This window comes from Phascolarctos cinereus, unplaced genomic scaffold, assembly GCF_003287225.1.
Source record: "Phascolarctos cinereus isolate Bilbo 61053 unplaced genomic scaffold, phaCin_HiC Scaffold_7;HRSCAF=346, whole genome shotgun sequence".
NCBI lineage: Eukaryota > Metazoa > Chordata > Mammalia > Diprotodontia > Phascolarctidae > Phascolarctos > Phascolarctos cinereus.
In genome coordinates, this window is record NW_027556180.1 from 170749391 (window position 1) to 170766957 (window position 17567).

Here is a 17567-nt window from a genome sequence, read left to right on the forward strand (position 1 = left end):
TTGAAGGCCTGTCATGTAGAAGAGAGATTAATCTTGATAATTCCTTCTTTATCTGACTGGTCAAAAGCACACCTAATGTTCTAGTTATATTTTGGTGTCACTTGGTTAAGAGAAAACAGGGAAAATTTATCAGTTCCTTGTACAGTAATACTTAAATCTTCTGCAGGATTCCTTTATAAAAATCCTCATGATGTCAGTATGTTAGATTGATTTGGATTACATTCATGAATTTGTTAAAAAAAAAAAGGTAATAAAACATTACTTTTATATTTCTAAGCAATTTCAAAAGTGCTTTTGAATTTAAGAATTTTCTTTTTAGAAATAAGGTATTTTTAAAACTATTTTATGTTCTATGTGTTCACAAACGCTTAGGTCATTTCTAATGTTTGATAAAATACATTTGGAAGTAAAGTATGTGACTATTGGAGTAAAATATAATTTATATTTTAGTTAGTTAGATAATTTAGTTCCTGAAAAGGTTATATCAAATAATGAAGACTTTTGCTTTTTTTTTTCTCCCTTTTTGGTGAGGCAATAGGGGTTAAGTTACTTACCCAGGGTCCCACCACCAGTAAGTGCCAAATGTCTGAGGCCAGATTTGAACTTGGGTTTGAACTGGGGTCCTCCTGACTCCAGGGCTGGTGCTCTGTCACTGCACTGTGTAGCTACCCGTAGAAAGAGACTTTTGCTTTCAATGGGAACTTCACCTCGCTTATATTTATCAGAGTATTAGGACAGGCTCATTAAATTAACCAGTAACAAACTTTTAAATATAGGTTTATTATATTAACATAGTTATATGTAATTTATATTTAATTATTGCATCTTAATATAATTATATGTAATTAATATAATTAATATATTAATTAGACTTATTTATATCTATGCTTACATTTATATTAATATGCTTGTTATATTTTAATTTATGTATCATTTTTATGTCTTTGTCTTGCAGTCTATTGTACAAGTGGAGACATTAGGAGAATTTGGTGTGTTCTTTACTCTGTTTCTTGTTGGCTTGGAGTTTTCTCCAGAAAAGTTGAGAAAGGTATGTGAGAATTTGCTCTCCAAATCTTATTGTGTATCTGAAATACCTTAGTATAGTGTTTTGGGACCATTTACCCTCTTTACTATTTAAAACTTGTTCACCTTAGAGCTGTGATATGCTTTGAACTACATAATCAAGTGGTCTGAGTTACTTTAAACAAAAGATCATATTAAGTAGCAATAGCAGCTCTTAACATTGAGAGGAAATAACAATCCAGTGTCCACTTATAAGAACATATTTAACTCTTTTTTAAAAAAATTCTTGCTTCAGCTCTTCCAAGAATTCTAGTTGAATTTTCGCCCAAGCTGTGTTTTCCTTTGAGGCTTTGCTTGTAAATATTTTGGAATCATTCTCTTTTGGGGGGGGGTTGTGTCTTGAGTATCCCTGTCACCATAATAGCTTTTTATGATTGCATTCTTTTTTGTTGTTGTTGCTTTGCTCATTTGTTTTCTTCCTTCTTTCTGACTTCAGACTTTGTTAGAGTTCAGTCTCTGCCCACTTCTAGCAGGAATGTCTGGGCTAGTCCTGTTGTTGCTTTCTTGGGGATGTTAAGTGTTATGTTGTTTCCAGATTATTTCCAGGAGAACTCCAGCAGGGGACCTGTGAGTAATCAGCACTCCTAAAGTAGATTGCTTAGGGCAAAGCCTGATTTCTGTCTCTTTGATCTGAGCTCTGCAAGTTTCTGACATGGGTTTTGGATTGAGCAACAGGCCTATGGGCTTGCCCCATTTGGTGTTTGAGTGGATCGCCACTGTAGTGAGCCATTATTAACCAGTTTGGAGGGACAGAACTGCAAGCTTACCCTTTGGTCTGAAATTCCTATCCTGGTTTTTCTGCCGCAGACTTCAGACTGGGCTAGAAGTTGGGATTGAGACCCCATTATGTTCCTAGGGTACAAGTCACACAGCTTTTGCTTGCTTCTTGCTCAGTATGTAACCTAAGGCCTGTAGTTGCTTGTCACTTTGGAATACCACTCTTACGCCCAGGCTTCCTCCTTAGTCTACGATGGATCTGTGACTCTTAACTGCCACTTGGCTCCTGCTGTGCAGGCACCTGTGCACAAATTAAAGCTCCTCTGTGCTGGATCTGGGACCTTCTCTGCCCTGGTGAACAACCTCTCTCTGTGCTGGAGTGCTCTACAAAGTGCCCTTCTGGCTAGACTTTGTCATTCCCTCTGTCTGCAGACCTCTCTATTTGTCTCTTTTTCCAGTCTGGTCTGCAAATTTTCTTGGATTTCCTGATAAGGATTTAGTCTGGTATATTTTCTGAATTTTTTTCAGGGGTCATTTGGGAAAGAGTGAGATTCACTGTACTTCTTCCTGCTACTCTGATGTCTTGGCTCCACCTCCTGTTTACTTATCTTGTAAAGCCTATTCAGAATCACTTTAAAATAGTGAATTTCAAAATGAGTTTTGCGAAGGTCTTCTAGGGGCTTTGGTAATATTAAGTGTTTATAATGTGACCATACCCTTTTATTTGTTTCCAGAATTCATTACAAGAATAAAAGTAAAACAGTAACCCAGAAAGTAATGTTAGATATATGATAGGTGGAAGTAGATTATGGTTTATTACCAAAAATGGTTTGTGCATGAGAAAAGGAATAAAATAATTTACCAAAGATATGTAAAACTTGAAAAAGAAGTAGAGTTTATCTTGTAGCAAGATTTATCTTTGATATTTTTCAACGGAGTTTTTTAGCTTTTTGGATGTAGCCTCTATAGAGGATTAATGGAAAATATGGATGTGAATTATACAGAGGAGTTTTGAAGTGATGTGATCTTTTACTAGTTAGTGGAGTGAGAGCACAGATTCATCTAAGTATTTAACTGTTTATCTCTTTTGTGAGTACCTTGTGATCAGGAAAAGGGTCATTTTACAAAAATGCTTGTATGCCTAGTGCCTAACACACAGCTTTTGCACATAATAGGAACTTTGTGAATACTTGTGGAATTAAATTAACCCCCTATGCTTATACCATTTCATTCATCTGAGCAAAAATAGAACTATTCTACTTACGTTATTCAGGGAAACAGTTTTAATGAGATGGTCTTGGGGATCTTTGGTTTCATTAAAGTAACATGAACTTTAAAAAATTAAAAACTGCTGCTTTCAAGTCTTGAAAGTACCCAGAATCAATACTACATATTCAGTTTTTCTGTATGTTCTTATCATCTATACTTTTCCCATGTTTTATTTTTTTTTTTCATTTTGAGTAATCTCACAGCCATATCTACTTAATGAAAGATACCACATCTGCTCACTCATGGTTAGTCAAAAACACTAGGCAAAAAGTCGGGATACCCGATTATGACAAACACGAGAGGCCTTTAATATGTACTTGTTGAATTGAACTAATTATGCATCCTTAACCTCTCTGCTGGGCTTCATATATAAAATGAGAAATTAGACTAAATAAATTCTGCCCCTTTCAGCTTTAAAAGTTTCTCATTCATTTCATATCATTTTACATGTTGTTTTATACCCTCAACTGAACCAGTTCCCATATTGCCACAAAAGTACTTACTGCCACCTTGTGGCCATTCAGTGTTTTGGGAATCTCTTAGTCTTAGTGAAATGTAATATTTAATAATTAGACAAGGTACTTTCTTACAGTCTACTTTTAAATTAGAAAAGAGAAAAATTATCTTTAAAAAAATTGTTTTAATAATTTAAATAATTAAAAATTTTTCTTTTTTGAAAAAAGATTCCTCTATTCTGAAATAATATCTTCTTTGAGCTTCTCTAACAGTTAGGATCGCAGATTTAGAGCTAGAAGGTACTACAGAGGCAATATCATCCAAACCTCTTATTTTATGCATAAGGAAACTGAGGCCAAGCAAAGTTAAATAATTTGCCAGGAGATCACAGAGGTAATAAGTGTGAGGCAGGACTTGAACCAAGTCTTCTCACTGTACCATGCTGTTTCCCTGTTATCAGTATCTTTCCTAACTATTAGTATCACTCATTTGGCAAATATATCACATCTGTTATGGGGTAGGTTCATATTATTATTTAAATACACTTTCTTATTTGATATTTTACTTGTTGCATATCTAGTGTACTAGATTATAAGTCTCTTGTGGGTGGGGCCTAAGATTTATATACTACGTTGTATATTTGCCAGGATCATGGGCATAGCAAACGTTTCTTCCGTTTCGCTAATCAAAACAAAAGTACAATTTTGAGCAACCCTTTAAAATGTGCTGTGAACTTTGAATTTAAAAATAGCCTTTAAAAGTAAAAAAGAAATAGTTTTTCAGCTCATCATGTTCATTTATAGAATTGATATAAAACTGTTATTTTGGAATTTGTTGAGTCCATGATTTCTTAGGTGGGTATTTAAGTGAAAAGATGCAATTACTCTTGGCCACCTCTGTTCCAGTGAAATCACATATGTTTGTCATCAGTACAGATCCTACCTGTCTGTGATTTTTATTCACAGTTTCCGTAAGTTCAGTCTGGCAAGTCTACTTGATGCTCTAGAGGTCTTATTTTGATATTTTGGAGTTATCAATATAACACTTGGATCTATTATTTGTCTCAAATTCTTGATAACTGCTTAATATAGTGCCTCTTTGTTTGTATGTAACTTGATTCATGACTTCTACAGCACTTATTGTGTGAAGATTTTTTTTTTACCAGATCCATGATTCATTAGTATAAAGGATTTCCAAAAGAAACTTTTATCAATGTACCTTGTCATTTGCTCTGCAACTTATCTTAAGAGAGTTATGTAGGGGTGCTAAGAGGTAACCTATCATCGTACAGCCAGTGCATGTCTGAGGTTGGACTGTGCCCCACTGCACATGCAGGTTTTCATTGGTAAAGTGCTACTGCCTGATTATGTCTGTTCTAGTGCCCCATGATGTGTAATCATATAACATGACAGAGAATAGTAATGTTAGGGACATGACATGGCTGTACATCATGGAAAAATTGGAAGTCCCCTCTCTGCAACTTAGTGTCTTAGCTACCTGGAGCACTGAGAGGTGCAGGGACTTGTCCAGTGCGGCACAGCCAATATCTGTCAGAAGCAGAACTTGAACTCTGGTCTTCCAGACTCTAAGTCTTGCTCTTTATCCAGGGCACAGCACTACCCCTCATGTATCTCTTTTACTGTATGAAATATATTATGTGCATAATTATGTTAAATACATTATATATTACATGATCTGTTCATATTTATGTAAATGGTCAGTATGAACAAGCTATAACACACTACAAATGAAAAATTGCCCAGAAGCAACATGAAGGGGAAGTATACGCCTGTGAAATAACTGTGGACCAGTTAAGTAGTAGAAGCACGAACTCACTGAGGGGCAGCCTGTGTGCTCTGTCCACATAATATCGGGAGAACCAAAAGAAGGCCTCTGCCCATAAGTGATTGATGGTTGCATGGGTACTATCACAGGCTGGGTGGCTATGAATGGGTTACTGTCTGCATTATTGGAGGGAGTATCCACTTTGATGAGATCACAGTTTCATCAAAACATCTCTGTGAGTATAATTGAAAGGGAGAGTATCTATAGTTTTGTCTTCCCAACTGGACTAGTGCTCCTTGCGGACAGAAACTATATTCTTATCTACCTTTAGCAGAATGTGTTATTTAAAGGCAGGGACAGAGACATTGTTTATCTTTGTATCTCCAAGAACCTAGAACACTGCTTTGTAGGAGGCCCTTAATAAATGTTTGTTGAAGTCTTTTCTATTTCCTAGAGTGCTCAGGACAGTGCTGATATCACTTTATTCTTGTTTAGCACTTTAAGCTTTGCAAAGTACTGTAACACTCATTATTTCACTTGATACACAAAACAACCCTACAAGGTAGAACAGGGTCCCCATTTTAGAGATGACAAACCGGAGGCTAAGAGTTCAAATAGCTCATGAAGGTTGACTCAACCAGTATGTAGCAAAATTAGGGCTTGGACTCAAGTCTCCTCGTTTGCAAATTCATTGCTTTTTTAAACTTCACCATACTGCCTCTGGTCATAGTAGGCACGTGTTCAATTGTTTGTTGCTAGCCGTGGAAATTTTGCTGGTATGTTCAGTACATAGTTTAAATGTATAATCCAGTTTTATTTGTGTGTGCAGCATTTTAGGCTTTGGAAAGGAGATAGCCTATTAAGTTATTAAAATATTTAAATAAATTTGTTCTCTTTAAGGTATGGAAGATCTCCTTGCAAGGCTCATGCTATATGACATTCCTAATGATTTCATTTGGCTTATTGTGGGGACACTTTTTACAAATCAGACCAACACAAAGTGTTTTTATTTCTACTTGTTTATCCTTATCAAGCACACCCTTGGTGTCCAGGTTCCTTGTTGGTAGTGCCCGGAGTGATAAAGAAGGTAGGTGATATACTGTTACATGAATTTCTTCAATTACATATAGAGTGAATTTATTTTATAAATTAATGATTAAGTCAAGAGATAAAAGCATTAAGACTGTTGTGTTCGTCTTAGGTCTTCACTAACAAACTTTTTGGTAGTATTACAAATAGAATTAAGCTCCTATAAATTCATCTAATTCTGATCTACTGCTGACTTTAAAAAATGCAGCCCCATAAATTTGGACAGTTTGTAGTCCTGAAAGAAATGAAGTTAAAAAAATGAGTATGCAATGCAAATATGATTTATGATACTGGTACTGCTACAGTTGTTGCTTAATACTCATTAAATAAATGAAATTAAAAAGTGGTGTAAGAACTGATAAAAATGCTGTGTGGCCTAAAGCATTTCCAAAAACTATTTCCAGGATATAGTTGGTGAATTTTTGTTATGATGATATTTAAGAGCATATACCAAGGATATAGAAAACTATGACAGTATCAAACATATAAAATGTACCCAAATTTTAACTAGGGTGTTAACAGTCCCTTGGATTTTAATTTTGCACTCTAAGTCCTGTAAAATCTCTTAGAAGGATTACCAGACTTAACATGTAATAACCCTGCTATGGTGAATCACTTTTTCAAAGGCTTGGCTAGATACATCTGAGATGAGTTAGGCTGGATGCATGTTGCTGCTGATTTGCCTCCATTTTATCTGATGGGGTGTGTGTGTGTGCATGTGCATGCGCAGAATTCCATCTTTGCTTACAGCCAAACTTGCTTATAGCCCTGGCCCTCCACCACCACCATCCAAGGGAACCAGTAACGAAGCAGGACAGAAACAGTACAACTGAGGGCGGGGAGGTGCTCAATTTAGAGTCAGAGACCTGGGTTTGAATATGAGTTTTGCCACTTAACAACCTCTATATCCTACTTTTTTTTCTTTGGCTTTCTCTTATATCAAATGGGTGAACTAAATGACTCTTAAATCACCTTCCACCTCTGAATCTGTTATCTTTTCTTTTAATCAAGGTCAGTGTGAAGAACTAAACCTAAAATGAGATTTTGTAGCTGGTAGTATACCAGGAGTAAAAAAAATAGTGGTTAAATTTTGGTACAGATGGCAGGACTTGTTTTAGGAATGTAGTCTCATATATACATAATCTCTTGTAAATTATGCATTAAAATTTTCCTTAAAAACTTTTTTTTCCAAAAAAAAAATCACTGCTATTCAGATATATTTTTGGAAGTATATTGAGATGATGTGTTTGATTAACTAATGGTTTCAAGTAAGGCTGTTAGATTCTTTGGTTGAATATTGGGTACTACTGTCAATATTTTGCAAATTATTGAGTTTATAAAACTTAAGTGTATGAAACAGAAACTACTGCTTGTGAATTCAGGGCCCCTGATTTAGGTGCTCCAGAAGTGACTCAGAGCAGAGTCATTGCTTATATTTGTAAACCAGGATAATTTTGGTTACACAGTGTAATAAAAAATAGATATCAAAACCAGAATGGTCCTTTTCAAAATGCAGCCAGTTCATGATTCTTTTTTAAAAGTACTTAGCAAATATAAAATGCTTAGTTTAAAAAAAAATTTTCCTCTCTTCTTTCCCTTAGTTGTTCTTTTACTAGCATTGCACTGTTATTTCTGAACCATTCACCTTCAAATCTACTTTCTCTTCCACACACTTTATTTTTGCTTCATGTTAATTGTGCAAGCAGTGACAGCTTTGTAATGGGGAAATTGCTATGGTTGGCAAGAAGACTTAGAACCTGATCAGAGGTTTAGATTGAGTTGGGAGTAGAGATGTAGGTCAGGCCATTTTGACTAGCTTGAAGAACAAAATATGGATTAAGAAAGAAAGCTTCTTATCCACCTTTCTGGCACTGAAAGAAATTTGTCATCAATTCAAATGCAGAACTATCCTCAGCAGTATTACGTAATTTATGGAAAGGTAATGTTGTAGGCATATAAATGATGTAAGCATCTTTATTCTAAGAGCCCTTATTAAAATCTTCTTTGAAATATATTTATTATTTTACCTTGAAAAAAATTTTAAAATCTGCATTGTTTTTATATGGCAAAAAAAAAACCCTTTTAGTGACTAGTCTAAATTTTCAGACCAAGTCAGCATGACAGTATTTAGATGTGTAAGATATTTTATGCTGTTTTAAACCCGTATTTTAAATACCATTCTTTATTCTCAAACAGGTGATATTGACTACAGCAGTGTGCTTCTTGGCATGCTGGTAACGCAAGATGTACAGCTTGGATTATTCATAGCTATTATGCCAACTCTTATACAAGCAGGAGCTAATACATATTCCAGGTTAAATTTTATTATGCTTCCTCTTATATTATTTTCAGATTGGTTATTCATGAAATATTTCTGAAAATGAAAATATTATCAGGGTATAGCTGTCTGTATCTCCTCTTTATTTTAGCTTATGATTTTTACAACTCCATCATTCTCTGTCTCAATAAAAATAAGTCCTCAAACTTTAAGGTAGAATTTCTTTTGGGGGGGGGGTTGGTTAGAATTCATGTAGAAGGGGGAAAAAAGAATTCACGTAGAAGGTGTGAAAAATGAAAAGCCAGATGACAAAAGGAAGCAGATTTTGCTATAGTGGGGCCTTTTAAAAGGGAAGCATGACGTTTGGTACATTGATGAGCTTGAACTTGTATTCACACCTAGTCTTAATGGTTTTGGCAATCCTGAGCTGGTGACTTTGGGCCCTAAGCAACTCCCTAGTATTTATCTAATCTGAGAGTTCTCTACAACAGACTACTGATTAAATCACAGATATTCTTACTACCTTTAAAGAGTCTTACTGTTGTTTTAAAACTTACGAGTATTAATGTTTTAACAGTAATATAAGTGATTAAATACAAATTTAATGATTCAGGCAGCACTGTCAGTTTAAAATGTTAGTTATGTGGTGCAACTTCTTTTGTCAGGGTGGGAGGAAAGGAGGGGACAGGATTGAAGCCTCTAATTTCGTTAATGTGGGAAACTGTAGTTGGTAACTTATCTGTAATTTATAGTCTTAGAGATCTGTCTGGTGCCCTGGAAGTTTAAGTGGCAAGCTTATGATCACGCAGCCAATACATGCTAGGGCAGTACTTTAATGCCGAGGGTGGGCAGCTAGCCCCCTTATCCATGATGTCCCACTGCCACTGGAAGTGTGACTATAACAAAATAGAACTGATTTCCTAAAAATAAACATACAAGAAATTTATACATTCAAAAAAGGTTGTTCTTCACAATAGTCAAATCAGGAATCCTTTATTAAATACCTACTCTGTGTCAGGCACTGTACTAAGTGCTGGGAATTGAGAGAGACAGACAGACAGATAGACCTGCTCTCATGGAGCTCATAATTTCAGAGGCTAGACGACATGCAAACCGCTATGTACAAACAAGATATTTACATGATAAATTGAAGATAGTCTCAGAAGAGAAGCCCTAAGATTGAGGAGGACCAGGAAAGGCTTCTTGCAGAAGATAAAACTTTAGCTGGGATTTGAAGGAAGCCAGTGGAGTCAGAAGATAAGAGGTGAGGAGAAAGAGAATTCTAGGCATGGATGATAGCGAGTGAAAAGGCCCAGAATCAAGAGTTGAAGTGTCTTGTTTGGGGAACAGCAAGGAGGCTAGGGTTGCTGGATTTCAGAGTACCTAGAGGGGAGTGAGATATAAAATGACTGGAAAGGTGGAGAGAGCCAGTTTATGAAGGGCTTTAAATCTAAACAGGTGATGTTCTGTTTGATCTTAGAGGTGATAAGGAGCCATTAGAGCAGGGTTGGGGAACCATTACGTGTGAAGTTTGGATTCAGTTACAGGGCCACACTTGAGGACCTAGAGGGCTACATGTGGCCTTGAGGCCACAGGTTCCCCAGCCCTGCTCTAGAGTGTTTGTTGAGAAGAGGGGTAACATGGTCAGACATGACCTTTAGAAAGATCATTTTTTTAGCTGAATGGAAGATGGGCTGGAGTGAGGAGAGACTTCAAGCAGGGAGACTAACCAGCAGATTATTTCAGTAACCCAGGCATGCCATGAGGCACTGTACCAGGGTGGTGGCAGTGTCGAGAGAAAAGGGTATATACAAAAGATGTTGTAAAGGTTAAATAAATAGGACTTGGCAACAGATTGTTATATAAAGGGTGAGAGAGAGCATGGAGTCAAAGATGATACCTAGGTTGTGAAACTGGGTGAGCATACCCTCTACAGTCATAGAGAAGTTAGGAAGTGGGAAGGCTTGTCCCTCAGGACAGGGTAAGGGGGAGAAGATAATGAGCTCAGTTTTACTCATGTTGAGTGTGAGATGGGCATTCAATTTGACATGTCTGCTAGTCAGTGAGACTAGAGGTCAGGAGAGAATTTAAAGCTGGACAAATAGATCTGAGAACCATCTAGATGAAAGATGAAAAAATTGAAAATGGAGATGAAAATTGAATCCATGGAAGCTTATGAGATCACCAAGTACAGTAATATAGAGGGAGAAGAGAATAGGGTCCATGACAGCCTTGGGGGACACCCACTAGTTATGATGTAAATGAAGATTCAGCAAAGGAGGCTGAGGAGGAGTGGTCAGGCAGATAGGGGAAAACCAGGAGAAAGCAATGTCTTGAAAGCCTAGAGACAAGAGAGTATCAAGGAGAAGCGGGTCATTGACTTGTGAAGGGCTACAGAGAAGTCAAAAAGGAAAGGACTGAGAAAAAGCCATTAGATTTGGTAATTAAAGAGATCACTGGTAATTTTGGAGAGAGCCATTTCAGTTGAACAACAAAGGAGAAAGCCAGATTGCAGAGCACTAAGGAGAAAGTGAGAGGAAAAGAAGTGGAGGCCTTGATTGAAGACAGCCTTCTCAAGGAGTTTAGCCACAAAAGGGAGGAAAGATGGAGCATGATAGCTCCTGGGAATGAGCGTATGACAGGAAGGTTTTTTAAGGATTTGAGACTTAGGCATATTTGTAGGCAGCAGGGAAGCAGCCAGCAGAAGAGGAGAGTTTAAGGATAAATAAGAGTGGGGATACGAGCTGGAGGAGATGGGATGGGATCACTTCTTCATATACATGGGTTTGCCTTGGCATAAGTGAAGGAGGAAATAGTGGGGGAAGATATTTAAATGATGTGAGATGAGGAGGAAGGAAAGAGGGAGCTCTTGGCAAATGGCCTGAGATTTTTTAGTGCAATGTGAGGCAAGGTTCTCACTGAGAGAGTAGGGGTGAGGGAGCCATGGTAGATTTGAAGATGGATGGTTTGCAAAAGCTGCTATGTGAGGGTGGGACAGTGAATTGATTAGGGAGATATAAAAGGATTGCCTTGCCTCAGTGAGAGCTCACTTGAGATTGTTTAACTACTCTGGCCTATACTGCCTGATAGCCAGATATGTTACATTTCACCTTTTCCCCCAGGGTTCTCAGATAAGGAAGTTAGGCAGTGTCTCTCTCTATGATTGTTCTTCCCAAGTTTAGGGGCCCCCAGCACCCTAGTTCTGCTTAACCACTTAACAGTCATATTAACTGTTACCAAAGAATATTTACTTCAAAACTATTCCAAGAACAAATGTGTAAATACCCACTCCCACCATCTGGGGGGCATAATTACCCCCTCACCTTATACCACTTTAATCTCTGGGGAGGAGATTAGGATCACAGCTTAATGCAATTTCTGTGTAGGATAGCTCCACCAGGTTCCAAGTCCAAAGCCTCCCAGGGTTTGTGTCTGGGCAACCTGACTTCTCAGGGCATCCCTGCCAGGCTTGCAGCAACATCTAGCCTGCAGTCTTGGCTCCAAGTTCGTCATAGCTTGAGCTTCCAGGTTCAGGGTCTCTACTGCCTGTGCCTTGATCTGCAAGGGACAACTGAAACAGACCAAAGCCTCAAGGCCAGTTCTCAGAGCCACAAGTAGTGGCCACACCCAGCTTAGTACATAGTGCCCATGTTACAGGGGAGCAAGACCTTCCTTCATCCCGAGGTGCCATTGAAAACAGATCAGGACTGTCTAAGCCTGGTAGTTCTAAAGATGTCACCCATTCCAGCTCCCACTATGTGTCTTTTACCAGAAGCAGGTCCCTGCCGCCTCCTATGCAGGTGCCTCCATCTTAGGTAATGCTGCAAAAACAAGTTAGGTACGTAATATACATTTATTGTTTACTGAGTGAGCAGAAACTGATGCTTAAAATCTTTTTGGTGCTTTGGAATTACTTTCAGTTATTTTATAAGAATCAATTTTGTTACTTGATAGCTTCCTGCTCGGACCTAAAATGATATTATCACTGATGAATCATCCAGTGTATTCACTAAACTTGTTTCTGAATAATCTTTGGCTGTTTCCAAAAAGTAAAGACACCCTCAAAAGAGAAATATTTTCTACAAAGAGACGACTTCTCCTTTCAGAATTACCTTCACCTACCCCATTACATATCTTATATGTATAGATATTGTATGTATTCTCCTTTGAGGATAGGAATTGTTTTTTGCCTTTCCTTGTATTCCCAGCACTTAGCACAGGACTTGGCACATAGCAAGCACTGACTGTTTGTTGACTAACTTACATTCAAAAGATAATAACAAGCTCTTAATACAGTTCAAAATAAAGAGTTGTCCAGGAGTTTTCAACTGTGGTAATATCACTCAAATAAGTCTGTTATAATTGTTTTGAAAGGCTCACTGCTAATTTATTTAAGTTCTGCAACATCGTTTTATAGGAAGTAACTTAAGCTTGACTAATAACCAGGGAACATAAAATAGTTCTCCAAACCTGACTGAAAAAAACAAGCATTTGAGCCCTACATAATGTAAGTCAAAATTCCTCATACTCTTTTGAATTTTCCAGCTTAAAAATTATATTTACACTATAGGAAGCTAGTAACATCCTTTGCATATATTCCTCTCAGGAATATATTGACTAATAAATTTTGTTTTATGAAAATAGTGGGCCCACTTTCAGCCTGCCTTTTTATTTTTTGTAGACCCACATTAAAGTCCTATTGCAGTGCGTCATCATGACCAGTAGGTGACCTGAGGTTCCCAAAGGTTTTCCTAGTAGGATGTAATCTCTAGCAGAGTCTATCAGGCTGGTAATGCTGAGCCTAGAGAGTAGCTGTTTCTCTGTTACCTGAGGACCAGGCAGGCTAAATTCGGAGAGGTTCTTTATCAGATTGGCCACTGAGGAGGATTCATTTTTTTTCTTTGAAAGCTGTGGGATACTGAGTTACCAAGGGATTATAATCTTTTGTTAGTGGAGGCATGTCTACATTGATGAACTTGCATATTCTTGACATATTAATATATTTTTATACAGTTTAATTTTGTAATTAATTTGTACAGTTTAACATGAAAAAGGAGAATGTAAGTTTTTGTTTAGATTCTCTTTAACTTTGATCAAGAGAATTAAGAACTTGTGTTGACTTTATTTTCAAGGTCAAGTATCCTAGCCATCCTGGTCTCAAAGAAGAGTTCACAGAGGTCCATTGTAGATATGTTATTAAAAAAAAAATTTAAGTGCCTCATATATGCCAGACACTATGTGCTTGTGTGCTCTCTCTCTCTCTCTCTCGCTCTCTCTCTCAGTACATGTGTCTGTGTATATACACATTTAAAATATAAACTTGCTAATGAAAATTTGGCTAAAATATGTATTTTAGTTTGTAAAAATGCAGAATCGTTTGTATATGTACTCCAGGTTTTGAGGTATCCTGAATATGCTCTGATTTGTCACTTGACTTGCAAGACCACATTTGGAATCATAAATTTAGAGCTGGAAGGTGCCTCAGAGATCATTTAGTCCAACCCCCTAATTTTACAGATGAGGAAACTAAGGTTTAAATTAGTGAAGTGACTTGTCCAGAAGTTACAGGGGAAGAGAGTAGAGATGGTTCTTTCTTTATGAGCTAGGAGGTAACTCACCTTCCATTAAGACTTGTGGAAGAACCCAAATATTCTTTTGGTTATTTTTTTCTTTTCATAATCCTAAATCCAAAAAAAGCTTTTGTTATGTGGCGTTTTACCAGCCACTTGTAGGAACTGGTATTTCTAATTCTGCCAGTGCAAAATTTCAGTCTAGTACTAGGTACTTAGACCATTAAAATTCAACTTCAGTGTCAATACACTTTGAAAGAGATGTAATAATTCATGAATATTAAAGATTTCTGACTTTAAACAGAATAAATTTGTGGGAAAAAACTTTAATAAATTTCATACAAATAGACAGCAGAGAATTTTAGAAATACGTGAGATATGACAGGAATTTCAGAAGTGAAGTTTGATTAGGAGTTATGAATCTTAACCTTTTAGAGATGAAAGGGAGCTGAGAAATCCAACCCCTGGTTTTACAGATTGAAAATCTGAATTCCACAAAAGCACCAAGTAACATAGCTTAAACCTGGGTCTCCCCAGCCTTCAGTCCTGTGCTTTCCCTATTATAGCACGGGACTCTTGACTTAAGGGGCAGTTCTGAAAAAGAAGGGAGCAGCCAAAAACTTGAGGAGTCATAGTATGGGTAACTAAAGTTTTTGAACCTATGGTTAACCCATAGGTTGAGATAAAACTGCCTTTTTCAAGTTTGAATAGTTGTGTTTGTTGACTTCTGAATTATGCTTTTTTTGTTTCTTAGAAATTCAGCATTTGACTCACCACAGATCTTCAGTCTAATAACCAGACTTATCAATAGTAAAGTCAATACATTGAAGGAGACCGTGTAGTGATATAAACTAATCGTTGTTTCTGTTGATTTCAAAAATAATCAGATTAAACCTGTAGAATAAAATAAATCGTTCCCAAAAAATTCATAAGCAGAAAACAGATAAAGTTGGCAATAAATAAATTATTTTTTTAAAAAATAGTATGAAGTTTAATTTAGAAATTTATGGGGCAAATGCATTTAAGTTTCATATAGCCAGCTTTTACCATAGATCTTTGGACTTAAATAATTCCAGATTTTCTACTTTGGAGTGTAGGGTTTACTGGGGTTCGAGTAGTTTTGAAGGTGAAGTTTAAATAAGGTGTGACTTTACTAGTTAGAAGAATTGTGAATATAGAGACGAAGATAGATATTTAAACTGGACATCTGTACCACGGTTGCTAGTATAATGAACCTAGAGACTGAATCATATTTAAACTCTGCTATAGATAAAAAGCTAACAGCATTTAGAAGTTCTTGGGAGATGTCAGATAAATAGATTAAAATTTCTAGTATTTGTTCATTTGCTTTCCTCCCGTTGACTTCTCTCTGTTATCCATACTTGGTTCCATTCTTGCTTTTCACATCATATGGTCCCCACCTCAGGGTAGACTCTGATCTCCTGTACTACTACCCCTAGCTATTTGCATTTTCAGCACTGCTGCTTTAAGCCTGATTGTTCAAATAATTACTATCATATTATCCCTGATGAAATATGATGTGGTATATTTAGTCCATTGATCATTATAATTCTTTAGCCAGACCTGGGGGCTAAGTGTTCCTTCGCTCAATCTATGCAAGATAATAAAAGCTTTTTAACTATAATTACTAAAAATAAAATGTACTTTTCTTAGATTCTTGGTATAGTAGTAAAAACTGCTTATAAACTTTTGTACCCTTTTGGAGATTAGAAAAAGTAAAACAATATTCTCAGTGTGTTTGGATTAATAATTATGTTAAAATCTCTGGTGAATAACAGAGTTCTGGTTTAAAAAAAAGGATAAAAGAATATGCTATTAGAAGTTCAGTTAGCTGCTTTGTTGCTATGATTCCTTTAATTGTGTAACTCTGAGATGTAAGTCAAACTTTGGTATGTGTACAAGGACTTTGAAAGTATATTTATTCCTTTGTTGAATAGGCATTTTGCTGCATCAAATATTGCTCAAAAAAAGCAGGTAATAGGGCTTGTATTTCAAAATCTTTTCAACACAGGATTTTGGTCCTAACAATGTGTAGTTTGTTATGAATTTTATATCCTATATATGATTCAAATTACAATATAAAATGTAAAGTTAAGACTTTGGGACAGACTTCTATGTGATTTTGTGAATTTCATTTCAGAATTTCAAAATACATATGTTAATCTGGTAATTCATTTGAAGCAACATATTAAAAGAAAAAAATTAGAAGCTAATGTCAATAGAAATGGGAGAAACAGAGTTTATAGGTAGAATAACTTTTTTTTAATTTTTGTTTCCCTCCAGCGTTTTCCTGGAAATACTGAGAATATTCATTCTGATTGGTCAGATCCTCGTTTCTCTGGTTACTGTTTTTCTCATATGTCTTGTTATAAAGACTTATCTTATAGGCCCATATTATCGAAAGCTGCATGTGGAGAGCAAAGGAAATAAAGAAATCCTTGTTTTAGGAATATCAGCCTTCATCTTTCTAATGTTAACGGTAATTTTCACATGATAAAATATTTTTCATATATTTGAGATTTATGTTCTGCTTAAAGAAAAATGCTACATTATTAAATAGTTATTGAAGGATCTTAAGCACTTCTATAACTCTTAAATATTACTATATTGGTCCAGATTTAGTCCATTCCCTGAGGAAGGACAGCTACTTAAAGTTTAAAAAAAAATTGGTGGTGGGTGGGGCATATGTAATGAAAAATAATACTTGAATCAGGGTTTTTACAAAACAGATTTTAGGGATAGGATGGGACTAGTATGTTCTGTATTTGGACCAGTGTGGTTATTGTTATTGAATTATTTATATTGAATTACTTCTTGAATAGAGATTATTTGTAGTATCCATTGTTGATCTGTAGAGTACAATAACTCAGTTGACAGACCTCTAAAAATCCTGTGATTTTACTTTTAAATGCTTTACTCAAACTTTGTTTTTTAAACTGACATTTTAAAAGCTCTTCTGAGAAATTAGAATCACATTAGCTGCAATTTTAAATCTGTTCTTTCTTCATCTTAACTTTCAGACAGTTTCACATTTGAAATAAAAGTTCAGTAATACAAAAGCAGTTTTACAATGCCAACTTTTGGATAAAGTACAGTCATGTGAGGGCAGGTTTGAATTTTTAAAAGTAATAAATATGCAATTTCTCCAGGCAATAAAAAGTTCTTTTTATGTTAATACAGAACCACAATGGCATTTTTATTGGGATAAGAGAGCTGTAATAAAGGAAGTGGTATTCTATGAAATTCTGCTTCAGACAGCTCCTTTCTAACCGAAGAAGTTTCTAGCTACTGACTGATCA

General features: G+C 36.1%; 1 protein-coding gene across 3 annotated transcripts in view; it reads left to right on the plus strand.

The window, feature by feature from the left end:
- Positions 1-17567, plus strand: part of SLC9D1 (solute carrier family 9 member D1) — a 71739-nt gene that overhangs the window by 31782 nt on the left and 22390 nt on the right. For all 3 annotated transcript variants that reach the window (XM_020965175.2, XM_020965177.2, XM_020965176.2), the window contains exons 6-9: positions 956-1048; positions 6211-6397; positions 8596-8713; positions 16552-16747. In XM_020965175.2, coding sequence (XP_020820834.1) covers positions 956-1048; positions 6211-6397; positions 8596-8713; positions 16552-16747 — 594 coding nt within the window. The remainder of the gene's footprint in view (positions 1-955; positions 1049-6210; positions 6398-8595; positions 8714-16551; positions 16748-17567) is intronic.